This window comes from Pseudophryne corroboree, chromosome 3, assembly GCF_028390025.1.
Source record: "Pseudophryne corroboree isolate aPseCor3 chromosome 3, aPseCor3.hap2, whole genome shotgun sequence".
Lineage (NCBI taxonomy): Eukaryota > Metazoa > Chordata > Amphibia > Anura > Myobatrachidae > Pseudophryne > Pseudophryne corroboree.
Window position 1 is genome coordinate 176442006 of NC_086446.1, and position 21521 is coordinate 176463526.

The 21521-nt window shown below is 48.1% G+C and overlaps 1 protein-coding gene across 1 annotated transcript in view; it reads left to right on the forward strand.

Moving 5' to 3' along the window:
• ECHS1 (enoyl-CoA hydratase, short chain 1) overlaps nucleotides 1-21521 on the forward strand; it is a 120080-nt gene that overhangs the window by 25876 nt on the left and 72683 nt on the right. The window contains exon 2 of the mRNA XM_063958624.1: nucleotides 3307-3504. Within this exon, the coding sequence (XP_063814694.1) occupies nucleotides 3307-3504 (198 nt within the window). The remainder of the gene's footprint in view (nucleotides 1-3306; nucleotides 3505-21521) is intronic.

Below are 21521 nucleotides of genomic sequence, written 5' to 3' on the forward strand. Positions count from 1 at the left end.
ATCAGCTTCCTCGATACATCTCCAGAACACGGGATCCTAAAGGCGGAAGCTGTAGACGCCCTGGCCGTACGACCTAGTATACATGTTTCCTCCGTTCCCTCTATTGTCTTGAATTCTCAAGAGAATCAAATGGGAGTCAATCACGGTGATCTTGGTGGCGCCAGATTGACCTCGGAGAACTTGTTTTTCAGACCTGCACCTTCTGCTAGCGTACGATCCTTGGCCTCTACCTCTGCGTACGGATCTACTCCAACAATGGCCCTTCGTGCATCCAGATTTAACACGACTACGTTTAACGGGATGGCTCTTGAGGCAGACATCCTAAAATGCAAAGGGATCCGGAATGTGTTATCCGCACAATGCTGCGGGCACGAAAACCGTTTACGGCAGCAGATTACCATCGCATCTATCATTCTTATATCTCGTGGTATGACCGGAAAGGGTTTCAATCAGATTCTTTTTGTCTCTCGTGGTTCTTGCTCTTTCTTCTGGCAGGTTTAGATTTCGGACTTCGTCTAGGATCCCTGAAAGTTCCGGTATCTGCCTTATCGATTTTTGTTTCAGAAACGCTTGCCGCTCCTACCGGATGTGCAAACTTTCCTACAAGGGGTCCTACAGGTACAGCCTCCGTTTGTTCCTCCTACAGCTCCTTGGGATTTAAATCTGGTGCTGGATTATCTAGAGTCACCCTGTTTTGAACCCTTGGAAGAAGCAGATCTTAACTATCTTACTTGGAAGAATGTTTTCTCCTAGCCATAGCTTCAGCTCAGAGGGTGTCTGAATTAAGTGCCTTGTCTTGTAAGCCCCCCTACTTGATTTTTCATCCTGATAGGGCTGAGTTGAGAGCACATGCTTCTTTTCTTCTCAAGGTCGTGTCAGCTTTTCCTATCAATCAGCCGATTGTGGTACCATCCATGCAGGAGGACTCTGGAACACCTTGAAGATCTACGTGGAACGAACAGTACCATTAAGAAAGTCTGATGCTTTATGATCTTCCTCGTTGAGGGTGGCCTACTACTAAGCAGAGCTTGGCCCGCTGGATTCGGTTGACTATTCGTCAAGCCTATCTACACCAATCTAGGCAGCCTCCATCACCCATTGCTGCACACTCTACACGCTCAGTTGGGTCTTACTGGGACACTAGTATGGGGGCTACCACGACTCAACTCTGTAGAGCAGCCACTTGGTCTAGTATTCATACATTTGTCAAATTTTACAAGTTTGATACCTTTGCGGCTTCATCTTCACGTTTTGACTGCCTTGTTTTGCAAGTTCCTCAGCGATCTCCCGCCCAGGGAGGTCCCCACAGTCTTGAACTTGTGCCAGTGTCCCATAGTGGTTGACAGAAAAAGGAGGATTTTGTTACTTACCGATAAATCCCTTTTTCGGAAGCCATAGGGGACAATGGCCGGCTGCCCGTCGCTGTTTTCTTGCCTTCTTTGTTGTTCTATTGTGTTTAATTGTTATGTGCTCTCTTCCCTCGTTTAGTTCTGTTCTCTTGTTCCTGTCTCCTCTCGGCTAATTCATAACTGAGGGATAATGGGGGATAGAGGGGTGGGGTGGGGGGGGGGGGGGGGGGAGCCTGTTTCACATCTTAGTTTATTTAAAGTGCCAGCTCCCTGTAAGCCATCATCTTCACCCCACAGTCTTCAGCTTGTGCCAGTGTCCCCTAGTGGCTTCCGGAAAAGGGATTAATTGGTAAGTACCAAAATCCTTCTTTTCCCCTCCATATTCTACACACAATACCCCATAATGACAGTTTGAAAAAAGTGTTTTTTACATTTTTTAAAATTTATTAAAAATAAAAAACTAAGAAATCACATGTACATAAGTATTCACAGCCTTTGCCATGAATATCAGAATTGAGCTCAGGTGCATCCTGTTTCCACTAATCATCCTACCTGTGGTAAATTCAGTTGATTGGACATGATTTGGAAAGGAACACACCTCTCTATATAAGGTCCCACACTTGACAGTGCATGTCTGAGCACAAACCAAGCATGAATTCAAAGTAATTGTCTGTAGACCTCCAAGACAGGATTGTGTCGAGGCACAAATCTGGGCAAGGGTACAGAAAAATATCTGCTGCTTTGAAAGTCTCATTGAGTACAGTGGCCTCTATCATCCGTAAATGGAAGAAGTTCGGAACTACCAGGACTCTTCCTAGAGCTGGCCGGCCGTCTAAACTGAGCGATCGAGGAAGAAGGGTCCTAGTCAGGGAGGTGACCAAGAACCCGATGATCACTCTGTCAGAGCTACAGCATTCCTCTGTGGAGAGAGGAGAACCTTCCAGAAGGACAACCATCTCTGCAGCAATCCACCAATCAGGCTTGTATGGTAGAGTGGCCAGACAGAAGCCACTCCTTAGTTTTTACATGGCAGCCTGTCTGGAGTTTGCCAAAATGCATCTGAAGGACTCTCAGAGCATGAGAAACAAACAAAATTCTTTGATCTGATGAGACAAAGATTGAACTCTGGCGAGAATGCCAAGCATAATGTTTGGAGGAAACCAGGCACCAATCATCACCAGGATAATACAATCCATACAGTGAAGCATGGTGGTGGCAGCTTCATGCTGTGGGGATGTTTTACAGCGGCAGGAACTGGGAGGACTAGTCATGATAGAGGGAAAGATGAATGCGGCAATGTACAGAGACATCCTGAGTGAAAACCTGCTCCAGAGCGCTCTTGACCTCAGACTGGGGTGACGGTTCATCTTTCAGCAGGACAACGGCCCTAAGCACATAGCCAAGATATCAAAGTGGATTCAGGACAACTCTGTGAATGTCCTTGAGTGGCCCGGAAGCCCAGACTTGATTCTGATTGAACATCTCTGGAGAGATATGAAAATGGCTGTGCACTGACGCTTCCCATCCAACCTGAGGGAGCTTGAGAGGTGCTGCAAAGTGGAATGGGCGAAACTGCCCAAAGATAGGTGTGCCAAGCTTGTGGCATCATATTCAAAAATAGAGGCTGTAATTGCTGCCAAAGGTCATCAACAAAGTATTGAGCAAAGGCTGTGAATACTTATGTACGTGTGATTTTGCAAAAATCTCCCAAAAACTTTTTTCACGTTGTCGTTATGGGGTATTGTGTGTATAATTTTGAGGGGAAAAACTGAATTTATTCCATTCTGGAATAAGGCTGTAACATAACAAAAAGTGGAAAAAGTGAAGCGCTGTGAATACTTTCCAGATGCACTGTATCACTATTTAGTAAAACTTGGATTTTTATAGTCTTAATTATATTTAATTTGTTGATATGAATGTACTAAAGGCTTGGTATTGATTGTTTTTCCTCTTCCAGGCACATCCTATCAGTACATTTTGGTGCAGCGCAAAGGACAAAATGAAAATGTGGGTTTTATACAACTGAATCGACCAAAGGCGCTGAATGCGTTGTGTGATGGACTGATGACCGAAATTAATGAAGCTCTGGACTCTTTTGAAAGGGACCCACAGGTTGGGGCAATTGTTATCACAGGGAGTGAGAAAGCATTTGCTGGTTAGTTGTTGTCTGACTTTATTTAAACTTCTTAAGCTTGTAAATAGAGATGAGCAAAATATAGAGGAGGGAATGAGAACAACCAGTTTTATTTTTTTGTGTGTGTTAGGACTACAAACACTTGAAGCCAAATTCTTCTGGTGATATTTGCTCTCTGCAGGGTGAGACAAATATTCTGCTGATCTTTGCTTGTAAACCATACATGAAATAGTGCTTAATGGGCCTAATTCAAATCACATAAGTGCTGGCCATGTCGCACAGTACCGATGTTCGGTACTTTGTACCTGTGCAGGAGCCGTATTGCGCATATTCAGTAAGGTCCTGCATGGTTGGAAGCAGAACGGTTGCAGACAGCAGTTGATTGACAGTCTGCAGCAGTTTGGCGGCGGTGATGGCCTCAGTTTCCCAAAAGGGAGTGCCGAGGCCAGGGTCTCCGTCTTCTTATGGAGATTTCCTGGCCTCTTTGTAGGAGCTACGGCGGACAGCTTGCGTGACCCCATGGGTTATCGCTTCTGACTGACGGAGTCGCAAGTGATCCGATAATGCAGTCACTGTACTGTGGAGCTTAGTCTCGTCAGTGAGTTCTGATCATCATTTTGCTTCCATTAATTAGATAAATTAAGTGTTTGAAGGTATTGTATTACAGCAGGACTCGATAAATCCTGGTTGCCATGGTGACTAAAATTTTTCTTTCATCCTCTGGACACTGAGACCCTGGGTATAGTGGGAGCTGCAGGAGTCTGGGCAACACTCGGAAAACTTCTTTGCAAGCAGCACAGGTGATAAAGTACCAACCAAAAAAAACAGCACCTAGCTGTCATTTTTCAAACCCAGGGGCAGATGTATTAACCTGGAGAAGGCATAAGGAAGTGATAAACCAGTGATAAATGCAAGATGATAATGCACCAGCCAATCAGCTCCAATATGTAAATTAACAGTTAGGAGCTGATTGGCTGGTGCGTTTTCACCTTGCATTTATCACTGGTTTATCACTTCCTTATGCCTTCTCCAGGCTTAATACATCTGCCCCCCAGCCTGTAACATGGCAGTTAGGAGCTTATAGGCTTGTAAATTATCACTGTGCAAGGCTTGATAAATCTGACCATTAGTTTACTTGTCTGTAGCCTAGCCTTGTTTACTTGTCTGTAGCCTAGCCACTGTTTATTTAACTGTACTTTCTGCTTTGTTAAGATATGGCTTGCCTATAGGCATATGTCATCGACCTACAATTATTTTACTAAAAGTTTCATTTTCTTATATATATTGTGCTGAAAGGCTGTTATTTTCAGGTTCCTACTTAGTTGTTTTTGGTAGTTACTTCACTGTACTTGGGATTTACACTATTCCAGTATAGTCAGACCACTTATTTATTTATGTGGGGTCTGTCTGTTCAGTGCTTTTACCCTCACACAACACTTAGGGATGTATTTACTATGCCTTGAATGTAGAGAAAGCGGACTGAGATAAAGTACCAGCCAACCAGCTCCTAACTGTCATTTCTCTAACGTTCTAGTGGATGCTGGTGACTCCGTAAGGACCATGGGGAATAGACGGGCTCCGCAGGAGACTGGGCACTCTAAAGAAAGATTCAGTACTATCTGGTGTGCACTGGCTCCTCCCTCTATACCCCTCCTCCAGACCTCAGTTAGAATCTGTGCCCGGACAGAGCTGGGTGCTCCTAGTGGGCTCTCCTGAGCTTGCTAGAAAAGAAAGTATTTTGTCAGTTTTTTTATTTTCAGAGAGCGTCTGCTGGCAACAGACTCTGCTACGAGGGACTGAGGGGAGAGAAGCAAACCTACTCACGGCAGCTAGGTAGCGCTTCTTAGGCTACTGGACACCATTAGCTCCAGAGGGATCGAACACGGGTACCTAACCTTGATCGTCCGTTCCCGGAGCCGCGCCGCCGTCCCCCTCGCAGAGCCAGAAGTACAGAAGCAGCAGAAGCATGAAGACATCGAAATCGGCGGCTGAAGACTCCTGTCTTCACTTAAGGTAGCGCACAGCACTGCAGCTGTGCGTCATTGCTCCCACAGCACACCGCACACTCCGGTCACTGTAGGGTGCAGGGCGCAGGGGGGGGCGCCCTGGGCAGCAATTCATTACCTTTTTGGCAAAAATAGACATATATACAGTCTGGGACTGTATATATGCCCGAGCCCCCGCCATTTTTTACACATTAAAGCGGGACAGAAGCCCGACGCTGAGGGGGCGGGGCCTTCTTCCTCAGCACATTAGCGCCATTTTCTCTTCACAGCTCCGCTGGAAGGACGCTCCCCAGTCTCTCCCCTGCAGTATACAGGTGCAATAAAGGGTAAAAGAGAGAGGGGGGGCACATAAATTTAGGCGCAGAGATATATTTAACAGCAGCTACGGGGTAAACACTAAGGTACAGTGTAATCCCTGGGTTATATAGCGCTGGGGAGTGTGCTGGCATACTCTCTCTCTGTCTCCCCAAAAGCCTTTGTGGGGTCCTGTCCTCAGTCAGAGCATTCCCTGTGTGTGTGCTGTGTGTCGGTACGCCTGTGTCGACATGTTTGGTGAGGAAGGATACGTGGAGGCAGAACAAGTGCAGCTGAGTGTGGTGTCGCCGCCGACGGTGCCGACACCTGATTGGATGGATATGTGGAAGGTGTTAAATGATAATGTAAACTCCGTGCATAACAGATTGGATAAAACTGTAACCTTGGGACAGTCAGGGTCTCAACCCATGCCTGATCCTACAGCGCAGAGGCCCTCAGGGTCTCAAAAGCGCACACTATCCCAGATAGTTGACACAGATGTCGACACGGAATCTGACTCCAGTGTCGATGACGATGAGGCAAAGTTGCAGCCTAAAATTACTAAAGCCATCCGCTACATGATTGTAGCAATGAAGGATGTATTACACATTTCTGAGGAAAATCCTGTCCCTGACAAGAGGATTTATATGTATGGGGAGAAAAAGCATGAAGTGACTTTACCCCCTTCACATGAATTAAATGAATTATGTGAAAAAGCGTGGGATTCCCCTGACAGGAAGGTGATAATTTCCAAGAGAATACTTATGGCGTATCCTTTCCCGCCAACGGACAGGTTACGCTGGGAATCCTCCCCTAGGGTAGATAAGGCGTTGACACGCTTGTCTAAGAAGGTGGCCCTGCCGTCTCAGGATACGGCCGCCCTAAAGGATCCTGCGGATAGAAAGCAGGAAGCTATCCTGAAGTCTGTTTATACACATTCTGGCACACTGCTGAGACCAGCAATTGCTTCGGCCTGGATGTGTAGTGCGGTAGCTGCATGGACGGATACTCTGTCTGAGGAGATAGATACCCTGGACAGGGACACTGTTCTACTGACCCTGGCACATATCAAGGACGCGGTCCTATATATGCGGGATGCCCAGAGGGACATTTGCCTGCTGGGCTCTAGAGTAAACGCAATGTCCATTTCTGCCAGAAGGGTCTTATGGACTCTGCAATGGACAGGGGATACCGACTCTAAAAAACACATGGAGGTTTTACCTTATAAGGGTGAGGAATTGTTTGGGGACGGTCTCTCGGACCTAGTTTCCACAGCTACGACTGGGAAGTCAAATTTCTTGCCTTATGTCCCTCCACAGCCTAAGAAAGCACCGTATTACCAAATGCAGTCCTTTCGTTCTCAGAAGAGCAAGAAGGTCAGAGGTGCGTCCTTTCTTGGCAGAGGCAGGGGTAGAGGAAAAAAGCTGCACCATGCAGCTAGTTCCCAGGAACAAAAGTCTTCCCCGGCTTCCACTAAATCCACCGCATGATGCTGGGGCTCCACAGGCGGAGCCAGGAGCCGTGGGGGCGCGTCTCCGACATTTCAGCCACCAGTGGGTTCGCTCACAGGTGGATCCTTGGGCTAAACAAATTGTGTCTCAGGGATACAAGCTGGAATTCGAGGTGACGCCCCCTCACCGTTACCTAAAATCGGCCTTACCAACTTCCCCCATGGAAAGGGAGATGGTGTTGGCGGCAATTCACAAACTTTTTCTCCAGCAGGTGGTGAGGTTCCCCCCTTCAACGGGGAAGGGGCTACTATTCCACTATGTTTGTGGTACCGAAACCGGACGGTTCGGTCAGACCCATTTTAAATTTAAAATCCCTGAACATTTATCTGAAGAAATTCAAGTTCAAAATGGAATCGCTCAGAGCGGTCATTGCAAGCCTGGAAGAGGGGGATTTTATGGTGTCTCTGGACATCAAGGATGCTTACTTGCATGTCCCCATTTATCCGCCTCATCAGGAGTACCTCAGGTTTGTGTTACGGGACTGTCATTACTAAATTCCAGACGTTGCCGTTTGGCCTGTCCACGGCACCGAGAGTTTTTACCAAGGTGATGGCGGAAATGATGGTGCTCCTTCGGAAGCAAGGGGTTACAATTATCCCATACTTGGACGATCTCCTCATAAAGGCGAGGTCCAGGGAGCAGTTGCTGATCAGCGTAGCACACTCTCAGGAAGTGTTGCGTCAGCACGGCTGGATTCTGAACATTCCAAAGTCGCAGCTGATTCCTGCGATGCGTCTGCCCTTCCTGGGCATGATTCTGGACACAGAAGAAGGTGTTTCTCCCGGAGGAGAAGGCTCAGGAGCTCGTGACTCTGGTCAGAGACCTCCTAAAGCCAAAACAGGTGTCGGTGCATCACTGCACATGAGTCCTGGGAAAGATGGTGGCGTCATACGAAGCCATTCCCTTCGGCAGGTTCCATGCAAGGATCTTTCAGTGGGATCTGCTGGACAAGTGGTCCGGATCGCATCTTCAGATGCATCGGATGATCACCCTGTCCCCCAGGGCCAGGGTGTCTCTTCTGTGGTGGCTACAAGGTGCTCACCTCCTCGAGGGCCGCAGATACGGCATACAGGACTGGGTCCTGGTGACCACGGATGCAAGCCTCCGAGGGTGGGGAGCAGTCACTCAAGGAAGAAACTTCCAAGGGCTGTGGTCAAGTCAGGAGATTTGTCTGCACATAAATATCCTGGAGCTACGGGCCATATACAACGCCCTGAGTCAAGCGGAGCCTCTGCTTCGAGACCAACCAGTGCTGATTCAGTCAGACAACATCACGGCAGTCGCTCATGTAAACCGCCAGGGCGGCACAAGAAGCAGGGTGGCAATGGCGGAAGCCACCAGGATTCTTCGTTGGGCGGAGAATCACATGCAAGTACTGTCAGCAGTGTTCATTCCGGGAGTGGACAACTGGGAAGCAGACTTCCTCAGCAGACACGACTTCCACCCGGGAGAGTGGGGACTTCATCAAGAAGTCTTCACGCAGATTGTAAATCGATGGGAACTGTCACAGGTGGACATAATGGCGTCCCACCTCAACAAAAAATTAAAGAGGTATTGCGCCAGGTCAAGAGACCCTCAGGCGATAGCTGTGGACGCACTGGTGACACCGTGGGTATTCCAGTCGGTCTATGTGTTTCCTCCTCTTCCTCTCATACCCAGGGTACTGAGAATCGTAAGAAAAAGAGGAGTGGGGCGTGGCCTAGCAGGAGAAGAGAGAAGACGTGCTTCTGCTGCACTCCTCTCTCCTGGCCTTTGAAACTCCTTTAAAAGATCCCCCTGGGCCATCCCAACCCACCTCCGGAGGCTCCCCAGTCCACCTGCACCCTCCTATACCTGGCAGTGTCCACCGCGGAGCCGGGGAGCTGTTTTTACGGCTCCCGCAGGTTGCGGCCTAGGACTAGCCAGAAGCCGGGGACTCGCGTACTCCCGGCGCCCGCGTTCTGAGCTCCACGGCGGAGCCGCGGCGCCGGAAACAGTCGCGGACCCCCCCGGAGCCTCTGGATCATCCCAGACTACCCCCCTGACCTCTAGGGAGGCTACCCTGTGGGGCTATAAGCTGTGGGGACCCCTGAAAGTGGAGGAAGAGTGTGAGACCCACACAAACTGAGAGAGCTGCGGCGGCCATCTTAGATTTTACAGGGGAAGCTGCTGCAAGCTGCAGAACACACTGAAGTCCCTGGACCCTGCGACAGAGAGGTACCTGGGAAGGAGGGTACCACGTCTATCCACCTCTATCCCACAGCATTTATTTAATAGACCCGCTGGACCAGAGGTGTGTGCCTGGCTCCCCAACCCCCTCTCCCAGCTGGGAACCTCTCACCTCCCATCTGGGCCCCGCAAGATGGAGATTAACCTTTGCTTCGCCATGTGTGATATCGGTCTTCTGATGTAGCGCAGATCACCTACCCGCCACCACCCGTGTCTTTTATGCTTACCTAAATCTTCATTATATTCTGCGTGATCCTGAGCTTCTTCATTATTATCTACATCCCGTCTGCGGAACTTCACTCCACTGGAATGCCTTCTAAAAAGGTCAAAGGGGTGCTGCCCCCGAGAGTATCTTTCCCGCCTCAGAAGTCGTCATCTGCCGCCTCTTCTCTACGGAAGTCCCCGGCTGCCGCCTCTCCGCAAATTACCCCCAGCAGCCCTACCTCCCCGCCGGGGTTTGACCCTGATTCTGATGCACCTCTCACAGTTAAAACCCTGTACCAGGCCCTCTCAACATTTAAATCTAAGTTGACGCAGGACCTCACCGCAGCCCTTCGGGAGGTTAAGACGGAGCTGCACGCTATAGGAGACCGTACGGACCATCTAGAGAGGAAAGTAGAGGAATTGGTCTCGTCTCATAATGACCTCATAACGGCGCACGACCAGCAGCAAAGTGACCTTGAGGCGTTTAAACTCAAGATTGCAGATATAGAGGACAGATCCCGGCGGAATAATATTAAGATCCGAGGCATCCCCGACTCCGTGCAGAACTCCGAGTTGGAAAATTACGCTACTGTCCTGTTCCAGAAGCTGCTACCTAGAGCTGATGCTAGAGAGCTGCTTATTGACCGGATCCATAGACTGCCTAAACCACGCTCAGTTGCCCCCTCGCTCCCGAGAGATACACTCCTGAGGGTGCATTTTTTCACAATCAAGGAACGCATCTTGAAAGCAGCCAGAGAGGCGGGCGACTCCGACCCGAATGCCCTCGGCGGTTTACAACTGTTTCCGGACTTCTCCGCCCTAACCCTGGCCAAACGACGAGCATTCCTTCCCGTCACTTTAGCACTTCGCGACCAAGACATCACGTACAGATGGGGCTTTCCAGTGAAGCTTGTCATCTCGCATGAAAACAAGTCTTACACAGTGACTTCATTGGAGACGGGAGTCAAATTATTGGCGGAGTGGGATATCTCTGTTGCACTACCCCCTGGATCCAAGAAACAACCCACCATCCGCTCAGAATGGGTCACCGCATGACGTTGATATATCCAGCTTGGGTTCTCAAGTTGAACTGTTTATGATACCGTTACTACAGATTTGACTGCGCCATTGTTCATGATAAGGTCACGTGAGTTGTCCTATGTGATGTCGTGATAATGGTGTACCAGCCTCTCATTTTATATCTGAGTTTATATATATCTGTTTTTTTTCTTTTTTTATTTTATATAATTTTCCATGTGCTCTCATGTGTACTTGTTGGTAAGCATATTTACTTCTGCTTACTCTTGTTTTTTTTCTCTGTTCAGTTTCATGGGTGGTGGCGCTAGGCGCTAGGCCACATGTTCCCCCCTGGTAATATACTACTGCACTTTTTTACCTCCCTTGCAGTGGTTATGCCGACCCGATATACTGGGTCGTTTTGGTTTCCCCCCCCCCCCCCCACCTCCCTGTACCCCCCCTTCCCCCACCCCACCCCCAGTTTTATGATGTAGGTACTCGCTGCTCGAAACAATTCTATTTGGATAGGCGTCAAGACCCTTCGCCTCTCACAACGTACATTAGCTTGCTCCGATGGTTCGGGTATTATCCATGAATGTTAAGGGGCTGAATTCCCCCAATAAGCGTAGACTGGCTCTGGGTTATTTTGCTAAGAATAAAGCTGATATTGTTGCCCTGCAGGAGACACACTTTTCATCTATTGCACCCCCTATTTTCAAAGATCGCAAATTCCCTCTAGGTTATTTCGCCAATGGCCCTTTTAAGAGGAACGGTGTGGCCATATTATTTAGAGACTCCATCTCCTTCACTCTACACTCTCAGATAGCGGATAAAAACGGCAGGTATCTTATACTGAGCGGCCTTTTAAATGAAAAACCGGTAACTCTGGTCTCTGCATATGCCCCGAACTCACACCAAGTTGCCTTTATCCGAAAGTTATGTGTAACTATTCATAAGATTCGTAAGGGCTCCCTTTTGCTCATGGGGGATTTTAATTTAGTCCTTGACCCTAAGCTGGATAGGTCTCCCAGGACCTCCCCCGCCACTTCAGCCCCCCCCAACGCCCCTTCCTTAGCCTTTCGTAACCTCTTGGCTGAATTTGATCTTTATGACATTTGGCGAGGGCAAAACCCCACGGGACGGGAGTACACTTATTATTCCCCTGTCCACAACTCTTACTCCCGTATTGATTTTATATTTTCGGACAAATGGACTCTCCAGTTCGCCAGATCTTTAGATATTCTCCCTATAACTTGGTCAGACCACGCCCCGCTGATTCTTAATTGGAGTCTAGCCAGCCAACACTGCCCCCCCGTCCTTGGAGACTCTCTCCCCATTTATTGTCCAACCCAGTTTCAAAAAAAATCATAGCTGATAGTATATCATCCTATTTGGAGTTTAATTCTCCGTCAGACACGTCCACCCTGAACTTCTGGTGCGCACTTAAAGCTGTCATCCGGGGAGCGGCGATTCAGGCGGGAGCACAGCTCAAGAAACTTAATTTACAACGCCAGACCGATTTGGAACTCAAACTAAAGGACTTAGAGGACGAAAACCAATCTAGACCTACGAAATCTTTACAGAAGCAGTTAGTAGATATTAGGTCCCAACTTCAGACAATGCTAATGGCGCGCACCCAGGCTTCACTAAATAGGATACGTCAGAAGTTTTATCTAGCGGGGAACAGGCCGGGGAAAATGCTTGCCCGGAAGCTTAGGGCTCAGCAAGCTAGGAATAGAATCAAGCTCATTATATCCCCCACAGGCACCAAAATTTCTAACCCAAGGGAGATAGCGAATCAGTTTGCTAACTACTACTCCCATCTCTACAACCTCTCGGCAGATCCTGACACCCCACAACCTACCCCTTCCTCTATCAACTCCTTCTTAGCGGATTTAACCCTCCCAAAAATTTCAGATGATCAATTAGCATTACTGAATGCCCCATGGTCCTTATCAGAAACCCTCCAAGTGATCAAGTCCCTCCCTCAGGGTAAGGCACCCGGCCCAGATGGCTTTATTAATGACTTTTATGTTTCATTCCAAGACCTTCTAGCTCCCTATTTAGTGGCGGTTTACACCGATATTACCTCGCAGGGCACCCTCCCTCAGGAGATGCTCGAGGCACGTATTGTCACGATCCCTAAACCGGGCAAAGATGTGACCTCTTGCCAAAATTATCGTCCCATTGCGTTACTGAATGGGGATATTAAAATATACGCTAAATTAATAGCCTCTCGGCTGAACACCCTCCTTCCCTCCCTGATATATCCGGACCAAGTTGGTTTTATCCCGGGAAGACAGGCGTCCGATAATACACGCCGGGTCTTTAATCTTGTTGATTCCCTAAACTCCGAGTAAGGTCTCCTTCTGCTATCTTTGGATGCAGAGAAGGCCTTTGATCGTTTAAACTGGTCTTATATGCGAGAAGTCCTAGCCAAATTCGGCCTGCGCGATCGCATTCTCTCCTCGATACTAGCCCTGTATAGCTCTCCGACGGCCCGGGTATTCAGTAATGGTTTTTTATCCCACCCTTTTCCAATCTACAATGGCACCCGCCAAGGCTGCCCCCTCTCCCCTCTTATATTCGTGCTAGCCATTGAACCACTGGCAGCTAGGCTACGAGCGGACCCACAGTTCCCTGGACTCCGATTAGGCACCACATCACGTAAACTATGTCTGTTCGCAGACGATGTTCTCCTATTCGTAACAGACCCAGCCACAACTCTCCCTCATCTGCATACTGTTTTAGATAGCTACTCTGCAGCATCGTATTATAAACTAAATGCCTCTAAGACGGATGCTCTGCCCATTAACCTCTCTAACTCCTTGCCCCTATTACGCACTAAGTATCCGTATAACTGGAAAACATCCTCGATACGATACCTGGGTATTCTGATTCCCCCATCTACCTCCTCTGTATTTGATGTCAATCTCCCTCCTCTGCTGTCCTCCCTCCAGATGTTCACCAAATCATGGCTCAACTATGAAGTTTCTTGGCTGGGCCGTCTGGCCGCCTTTAAAATGTCGCTGCTCCCTAAGTTAATGTTCTTGTTCCGAACTATCCCTTTTATCTTCCCTAAAAAGTACCTAGATAAGGCCACTACAATCCTCACTAACTATATATGGTCTTCGCGCCCGCCTAAACTTGCTCGCGCAAGGATGTCTCTACCAAGGAGAGCCGGTGGCCTAGATATGCCCAATTTATCACTGTACCAAGAGGCCTCCCTTCTTGCCCAGATTAAAGGATTTTACAAAGATGTATGTCCGGAGTGGACGTGTCTGGAGGAGGCAGCCTGCCCCCGTTTTCCCCTGAAGGATCTTTTTTGGATTCCTAGGCCCTTACGCCCACAGTGCTTAAATATCCTCCCCTCTACCCGTGCCACACTCCAGATTTGGGACAAACTGACTGCGGCCATATCCCCTTCCTATCATAATCTCTCTCTGATTTCGCTACGAACGGTAGCCGCTCTAGTCCCTAATCTTGGCCTGGCGGGCTGGAGGTCCAGAGGGATAGAGGTCCTGGGGGACTTGTTTAATGGGTTCGTATTCGCCTCTTTTGCTGATATCCAGAGACGCTTCTCGCTACCAGACACTGAGAGGCTTCGATATTATCAAATACAGCACTGGTGGACCAGCCTCCACCTCTCCCCCTCCCTACCATCACATGATATCCTGCAAGTCACAGGCCGATTTTCTAACGCTACTTCCAGAGGGGAGATTTCCTTCTGGTATAAAACATTACTCTCACTACTCCCTGTTGCTAAATCTAGAGCCCAAGTCAGGTGGGAGGCGGATGTGGGATGTGTTCTCCAAGATTCTCAGTGGCAACACATTTTTATGTCATCCTTCACTATGTCTAAATGCCTGAATCACTCCGAAATGCACGTTAAGCTACTCCATAGACTGTACCTCACACCGGAAAGGCTACATACGATCTGGCCGGCATGTTCGAAGTTTTGTTGGCGCCTATGCGGAGAGGTTGGCCACCTCTTCCATATTTTTTGGTCTTGCCCCCATATCCAAGGGTACTGGACAGAGATATTCGGCCTTATCAACAAAGTCCTGAACCTCGACCTCTCCCCCTCCCCGCTTATAGCTCTATTGAATATATACCCGCGAAGCATGGGGGTACATCTACACTATGTACTAGGCCACATCTGCCTCGCCGCACGTGCGGCTTTAGCCCAAAACTGGAAACAACCCACACCGCCTCCAGTGTTGAAGGTAATACACAAAATACAGCTGCACTTCTCGATGGAGACTGAACACACCCCATACTCCTTCACTGCTAAATCTCCATTCGTGCGCTGGATGCCTTGGCATCTATTTATCACGGAGGGTGAGGGTGCTGCATTGATACTACCTCCCCGAACCCCTGTACAATCACCCCCCAGCACATCGGCTGATGTGGCCCCATCCCCCCCCCCCTAAAAAAGCAAAGACCCACTATTTGTATTTGTATTTGTGTTATATTTACTTCAAGCCCATTGCCGCCCTACCACCTCCATTAATTATTTTTTTTTGTTTGCCTTACAATGTATTGGTGTGATCGATTTTGAATTGTCTGCATATGTCTGTTAAAGCGTTTTCTCATATGTGTATGTACCTACTTCCCCCCTCCCTTCCTTTTTCCTTTTTGTACCCCTGTTTGCAATGCAAAAAATTTCAATAAAAAACTATTGATGGAAAAAAAAAAAGAAAAAGAGGAGTGAGAACAATACTCATTGTTCCGGATTGGCCAAGAAGGACTTGGTACCCGGAACTGCAAGAAATGCTCACAGAGGACCCATGGCCTCTGCCTCTCAGACAGGACCTGTTGCAACAGGGGCCCTGTCTGTTCCAAGACTTACCGCGGCTGCGTTTCACAGCATGGCGGTTGAACGCCGGATCCTAGCAGAAAAGGGCATTCCGGATGCAGTTATTCCTACGCTGATAAAGGCTAGGAAGGATGTGACAGCAAAACATTATCACCGTATATGGCGAAAATATGTTGCTTGGTGTGAGGCCAGGAAGGCCCCTACAGAGGAATTCCAGCTGGGTCGATTCCTGCACTTCCTACAGTCAGGTGTGACTATGGGCCTAAAATTAGGGTCCATGAAGGTCCAGATTTCGGCCCTATGCATTTTTCTTTCAAAAAGAACTGGCTTCGCTGCCTGAGGTTCAGACGTTTGTTAAGGGAGTGCTGCATATTCAGCCTCCTTTTGTGCCACTAGTGGCACCTTGGGATCTTAACGTGGTCTTGGGTTTCCTGAAATCCCACTGGTTTGAGCCACTTAAGACAGTGGAGCTAAAGTATCTCACGTGGAAAGTGGTCATGCTGTTGGCCTTAGCTTCAGCTAGGCGTGTGTCAGAATTGGCGGCTTTGTCATGTAAAAGCCCCTATCTGGTTTTCCATATGGATAGGGCAGAATTGCGGACTCATCCACAGTTTCTGCCAAAGGTGGTGTCATCTTTTCATTTGAACCAACCCATTGTGGTGCCTGCGGCTACTCGTGACTTGGAGGATTTCAAGTTGCTTGATGTAGTCAGGGCTTTGAAGATCTATGTTGCCAGGACGGCTGCAGTCAGAAAAACTGACTCGCTGTTTATCCTGTATGCGTCCAACAAGCTGGGTGCTCCTGCTTCAAAGCAAACCATTGCTCGCTGGATCTGTAACACGATTCAGCAGGCTCATTCTGCGGCTGGATTGCTGCATCCAAAATCAGTGAAAGCCCATTCCACAAGGAAGGTGGGCTCTTCTTGGGCGGCTGCCCGAGGGGTCTCGGCATTACAGCTTTGCCGAGCTGCTACTTGGTCGGGTTCAAACACATTTGCAAAATTTTACAAGTTTGATACCCTGACTGAGGAGGACCTGGTGTTTGCCCATTCGGTGCTGCAGAGTCATCCGCACTCTCCCGCCCGTTTGGGAGCTTTGGTATAATCCCCATGGTCCTTACGGAGTCCCCAGCATCCACTAGGACGTTAGAGAAAATAAGAATTTACTCACCGGTAATTCTATTTCTCGTAGTCCGTAGTGGATGCTGGGCGCCCGTCCCAAGTGCGGACTTTCTGCAATACGTGTATATAGTTATTGCTTAACAAAGGGTTATGGTTATGTAGCATCGGTTGAGTGATGCTCAGTTGTTGTTCATACTGTTAACTGGGTAAGTTTATCACAGTTGTACAGTGTGATTGGTGTGGCTGGTATGAGTCTTACCCTGGATTCCAAAATCCTTTCCTTGTAATGTCAGCTCTTCCGGGCACAGTTTCCTTAACTGAGGTCTGGAGGAGGGGCATAGAGGGAGGAGCCAGTGCACACCAGATAGTACTGAATCTTTCTTTAGAGTGCCCAGTCTCCTGCGGAGCCCGTCTATTCCCCATGGTCCTTACGGAGTCCCCAGCATCCACTACGGACTACGAGAAATAAAATTACCGGTGAGTAAATTCTTTTTTTTTCAAACCCAAATACTGCTATATTTAATAAAGTGTTATGCGCCATTCCATTAAACTATGTGTCATATAATGGATTTTCTGTAACCATTTAATTGAATATAATAAAGCTGCATGCACCTGCAGTGTGTCTGTGGAGACACACTAATTGTTCCTGTGTCAACAAATCGACTGAACCTTGTACACAATTCCAAACTATATAAGGGTGCTGCGCTAGTTGGCTTAGACTCTATGGGGGAGATTCAAATGTTTGAAAAGTCAGTTGGGAGTCTGTTTTTTCCTATCTAATAGACCGGAAAAAACAGACACCCAACTGACTTTTCAAACATTTGAATTCCACCCTATGGCTGAATAGGCAGACACTGCAACTTTGTATAATGTATTGATACAGTTTTAATCCTGAAACAGAATATTAAATATTCAATATAAAAGCACTAATGTAATAATTACAATTATGAGCGCTCAACATATAAGTATTCACAGAAGTATTAATAAAAACATATGACTTTGAGGTGCATATGGTTCTATAATTATAGTTGTAACATATAATCTAATGCCACCTGGTGAAGTCCTATTTTATTTTTCAGCAGTAATGAATCCACAATTGAAATTATACAAAGTAATTAATAGTATACTCACAATGTTAAATTCACATTAATGTCTGTCTATTCATGAATGATAACTTCTTTTTCCTTCCTTTTGGAGTCTAGGAAGAATCAAGGGGTAAATGTATTATAGCGGCTCACTTCCTGATTCACCTCATTACTGAGGCGAAGCAGGAAGGTACTTTGACAAGATGTAGAAACATCTTGTCTGCCATAGCGGGGGAGCAAAAGGTTGTCCTTCTTCTACCCACTTCCTCCTACAGATAGGAATAAGTGGGAATCTACTCTCCTCATGGACGCACACATCGCACAGTTGGTTAAGTCTACCAATCTTCCTATCCCTAATTTGGCATTTCTCTGGGACCCCACTGATTGGAAGTTGGAGACCTTTCTAAAGTCCATATTTGCCAATTCTGGTGCTGCTGTGTGCCCAGGTCTTGCTTTGGCCTGGGGAGCCAAAGCCTTGGGCAGCTGGGCGGACTTTCTGGAGGAAGGCGTCCACTCTGGAGCTTGTCGTTCAGATCTCCTGCCCATAGTCGGTCACATTAGATACACTAGGGCTTACTTGGGTGATGCCGCTATTGATTATGGCATGCTCTCATCTAAGGTTTCATCTTTCTCAGTAGCAGCTGGGCGTTCACTATTACTCCGCACCTGGAGGGCTGATGGTGGATTCAAAAAAAGCCCTTGATGCCCTTCCTTTTACAGGTGACGTTTGTTTTGGCCCAGAGCTCAATAAGATTATTGCTAGGTTAGCGGCTTCTCAAATAGCCTTTCTACCTTCTGCTGCACATAAGTCTAAAGAGTTTTCCTTTCACTCCTTTCAACCACAAAGTAAAGTGAAGCGGCAGACTTAATCCAGAACTCAAGGCTCTTCTGCCAAGGGTACCAAATCCAGAGCGCAGCAGGCCTGGTCAGGTCTCCGCCAACAAGCCTGCTGCATGACGGGGCGGGTTCCCACCTGAGAATTTCCAGCATGGGCAGCCGTCTGCTTCACTTCGCCAACTTGTGGCTGGACATGACATGTGACTCCTGGATAAGTAGCATCTTGTCACAGGGGGTATTCACTGGTTTTGTTATTTTCCACAGGGTTGCCAGTCAACATTGGCAAAGTGGACGCTCTCCATCCAATCTCTTCTGGCCACAGAAAACTGTTTCTCCTTCAATAACCAGACGGTTCATCCTGTTTCTCAGGGTTCACATGTTCAGGATGGAATCACTTTGGTCCATTATGCAGGCACTGGAGCCGGACAATTTCATGACCTCTTTAGACATTTGGTATGCCTACTTACATATTTCTCTCCAGGAGGATCATCAGCGATTCCTTCACTTCAGTCCAGAGCGACCATTTCCAGTTTCGATCATTGCCCTTTGTACGGTCTACGGCACCTCGTGTGTTCACAAAGGTCATGGCTGTGATGGCAGCAGATCTTCAGCCTAAAGGTGTCTGGATACTGCCATAATTGGAGGACATTCTTCTGTTGGCCTAGTCTCCAGAGATTCTGCAAAACCATATCTGCCTTACCCTGGAATTGCTACAGTCACATAGGGTTGACTGATCAATTGGGGAAAGTCCAGTCTGACCCAATAGCTTACTGTGCTCCATCGGGGGGCTCTCTTCGAGTCCAGAGCTCAGAGAGTCTTTCTTCCCAGGCATAAACGGGAATCCCTTCAGTCTCTAATCCAGGATTTTCTAAGGCAGTGCAGAGTCTCAATACACTTCTGTATGCGGGTGCTGGGCAAGCTGTTCTCCACCTTCGACATAGTGGAATATGCCCAGTTTCATTGCAGACCATTACACCTGGAACTACTACAGAACTGGAACGGCCCGGCCCTACACCTCAAATCCCAGAAAATTGTTCTGTCCGGGAGGGTACGCCCCTGTCACTTGTGATGTCTCCAATCATCTTGCCTCAACTTAACTGATCCATGACTGGGTTTTTCTGACCACGTACGACAGACTCCGCAGCTGGGGGTTGTCACAGGAAGTTACTCGTTCCAGGTGCAGTGGCCAGTTTGGGAAGCACGTCTCCTGCTAAATATCATGGAACCTCGTGGTTTACTGTGCACTTTCTCAAGCAAAGTCCTTCCTCCAACATCGGGCGGTGAAGGTTGTCAGTGTGACCGCAGTTGCCTACATCAGTCATCAAGGCGGCATCAGGAGTCGGGCTGCCATGAAGGAAGTCGGCCACATTCTCCCTGGGCGGAAGTTTCTCTCCACGTTATCTGCAGTATACATACCCGGGAGTACAATATTGGAAGGCGTACTTCCTCAGCAGTTTCAATGGTATTCAGTCCAAGGTAAAGATCCTATTGTGTATCATATTTCACAAGTTTTGGCTTTCTTGCAAACTGTTCTGGACTTTGGGCTCCGGTTAGCTTCCTGAAAAGTTAAAGTGTCTGCACTTTCCACGTTATTTCAATGTCTCGGAGCCCGCTAACCTGCGGTTCAGACTTTTTTGCAGGGGGTTCTTCACATTCAGCCCTCTGTTCCTCTGATTCATCCATGGGGCTTAACCTTGGTGTTACGGGTTATCCAGGACTCTCTTTTTGAGCCGTTAGACTCAGTTGATTCCATTGGATGCATGGAAAACTGTATTCTTACTGGCCATTGCGGCAGCACGCCGTGTTTCGGACTTGAGGGCCTTCTCCCACTGCGCACATTTTCTTGTTATTCACCCGAACCGTGCAGTTATTCGTACTTGGCTGGACTATCTAACTAAGATAGTCTTGCGTTTTGTTGTTTCTTCCCTTTCAGCTGCAGATATTACCAACTCTGGGACTTCTCTGCTTAAGTTGGATGTGGTCTGGGATCTTCGCACTTGCATGTGTCGGACCGAGGAGTTTCGTAAATGCGATTCTCTCTTTGTTCTTTATGACTCCAACAAGCAGGCTGACCAGTCTCTAAACAGACCCTGGCTCACTGGTTGCACTTTGCTATTCGTTTGGTTTACCTGTTGATGAATAAACCAGTTCCGGCCTCGGTCAGGGCTGCGGTGGTGACTCAGCGGAGCAACTTTACAAGGTGGCCATATGGTCTTCTGCTAATGCCTTTTATAAAATTTTACAGTTGACACCTTTGCCTCAGCTGATGCAGCCTTCAGGTATGGGGTCCTTCATGCCGCACAGGAGTGTTCCCTCCCTTAATGGGACAGCTTTAGGGAGGTCCCTCAATGTCCACCAGCGGATGAAAGTAAAAATGGGACTTTTATCTTACTGTACATGTAAAATCTTTTTCTCTTACGTCCTAGAGGATGCTGGGGACTCCAAAAGGACCATGGGGTATAGACGGATCCGCAGGAGCTTGGACACACTATAAAGACTTAAACTGGGTGTGAACTGGCTCCTCCCTCTATGCCCCTCCTCCAGACCTCAGTTAGACTTTGTGCCCAGGAGTGTAGGGACACACACTAGGGGAGCTCTACTGAGTTTCTCTAAAAGACTTTATGGTTAGGTTTTTTATTTTCAGGGAGACCTGCTGGCTACAGGCTCCCTGCATCGTGGGAGTGAGGGGAGAGAAGCAGGACCTACTTCTTCTTAGTTTAAGGGCTCTGCTTCTCAGGCTACTGGACACCATTAGCTCCAGAGGGTTCGATCACTTGGTGCGCCTAGCTGCTTGTTCCTGGAGCCGCGCCGTCACCCCCCTCACAGAAGACAGAAGCCGGGTGAGTATTAGAAGAACAGAAGACTTCAGTGACGGCAGAAGACTTCAGTAACGGAGGTAACATGCGGCGGTCGTGCTACGCTCCATGCTCATACACA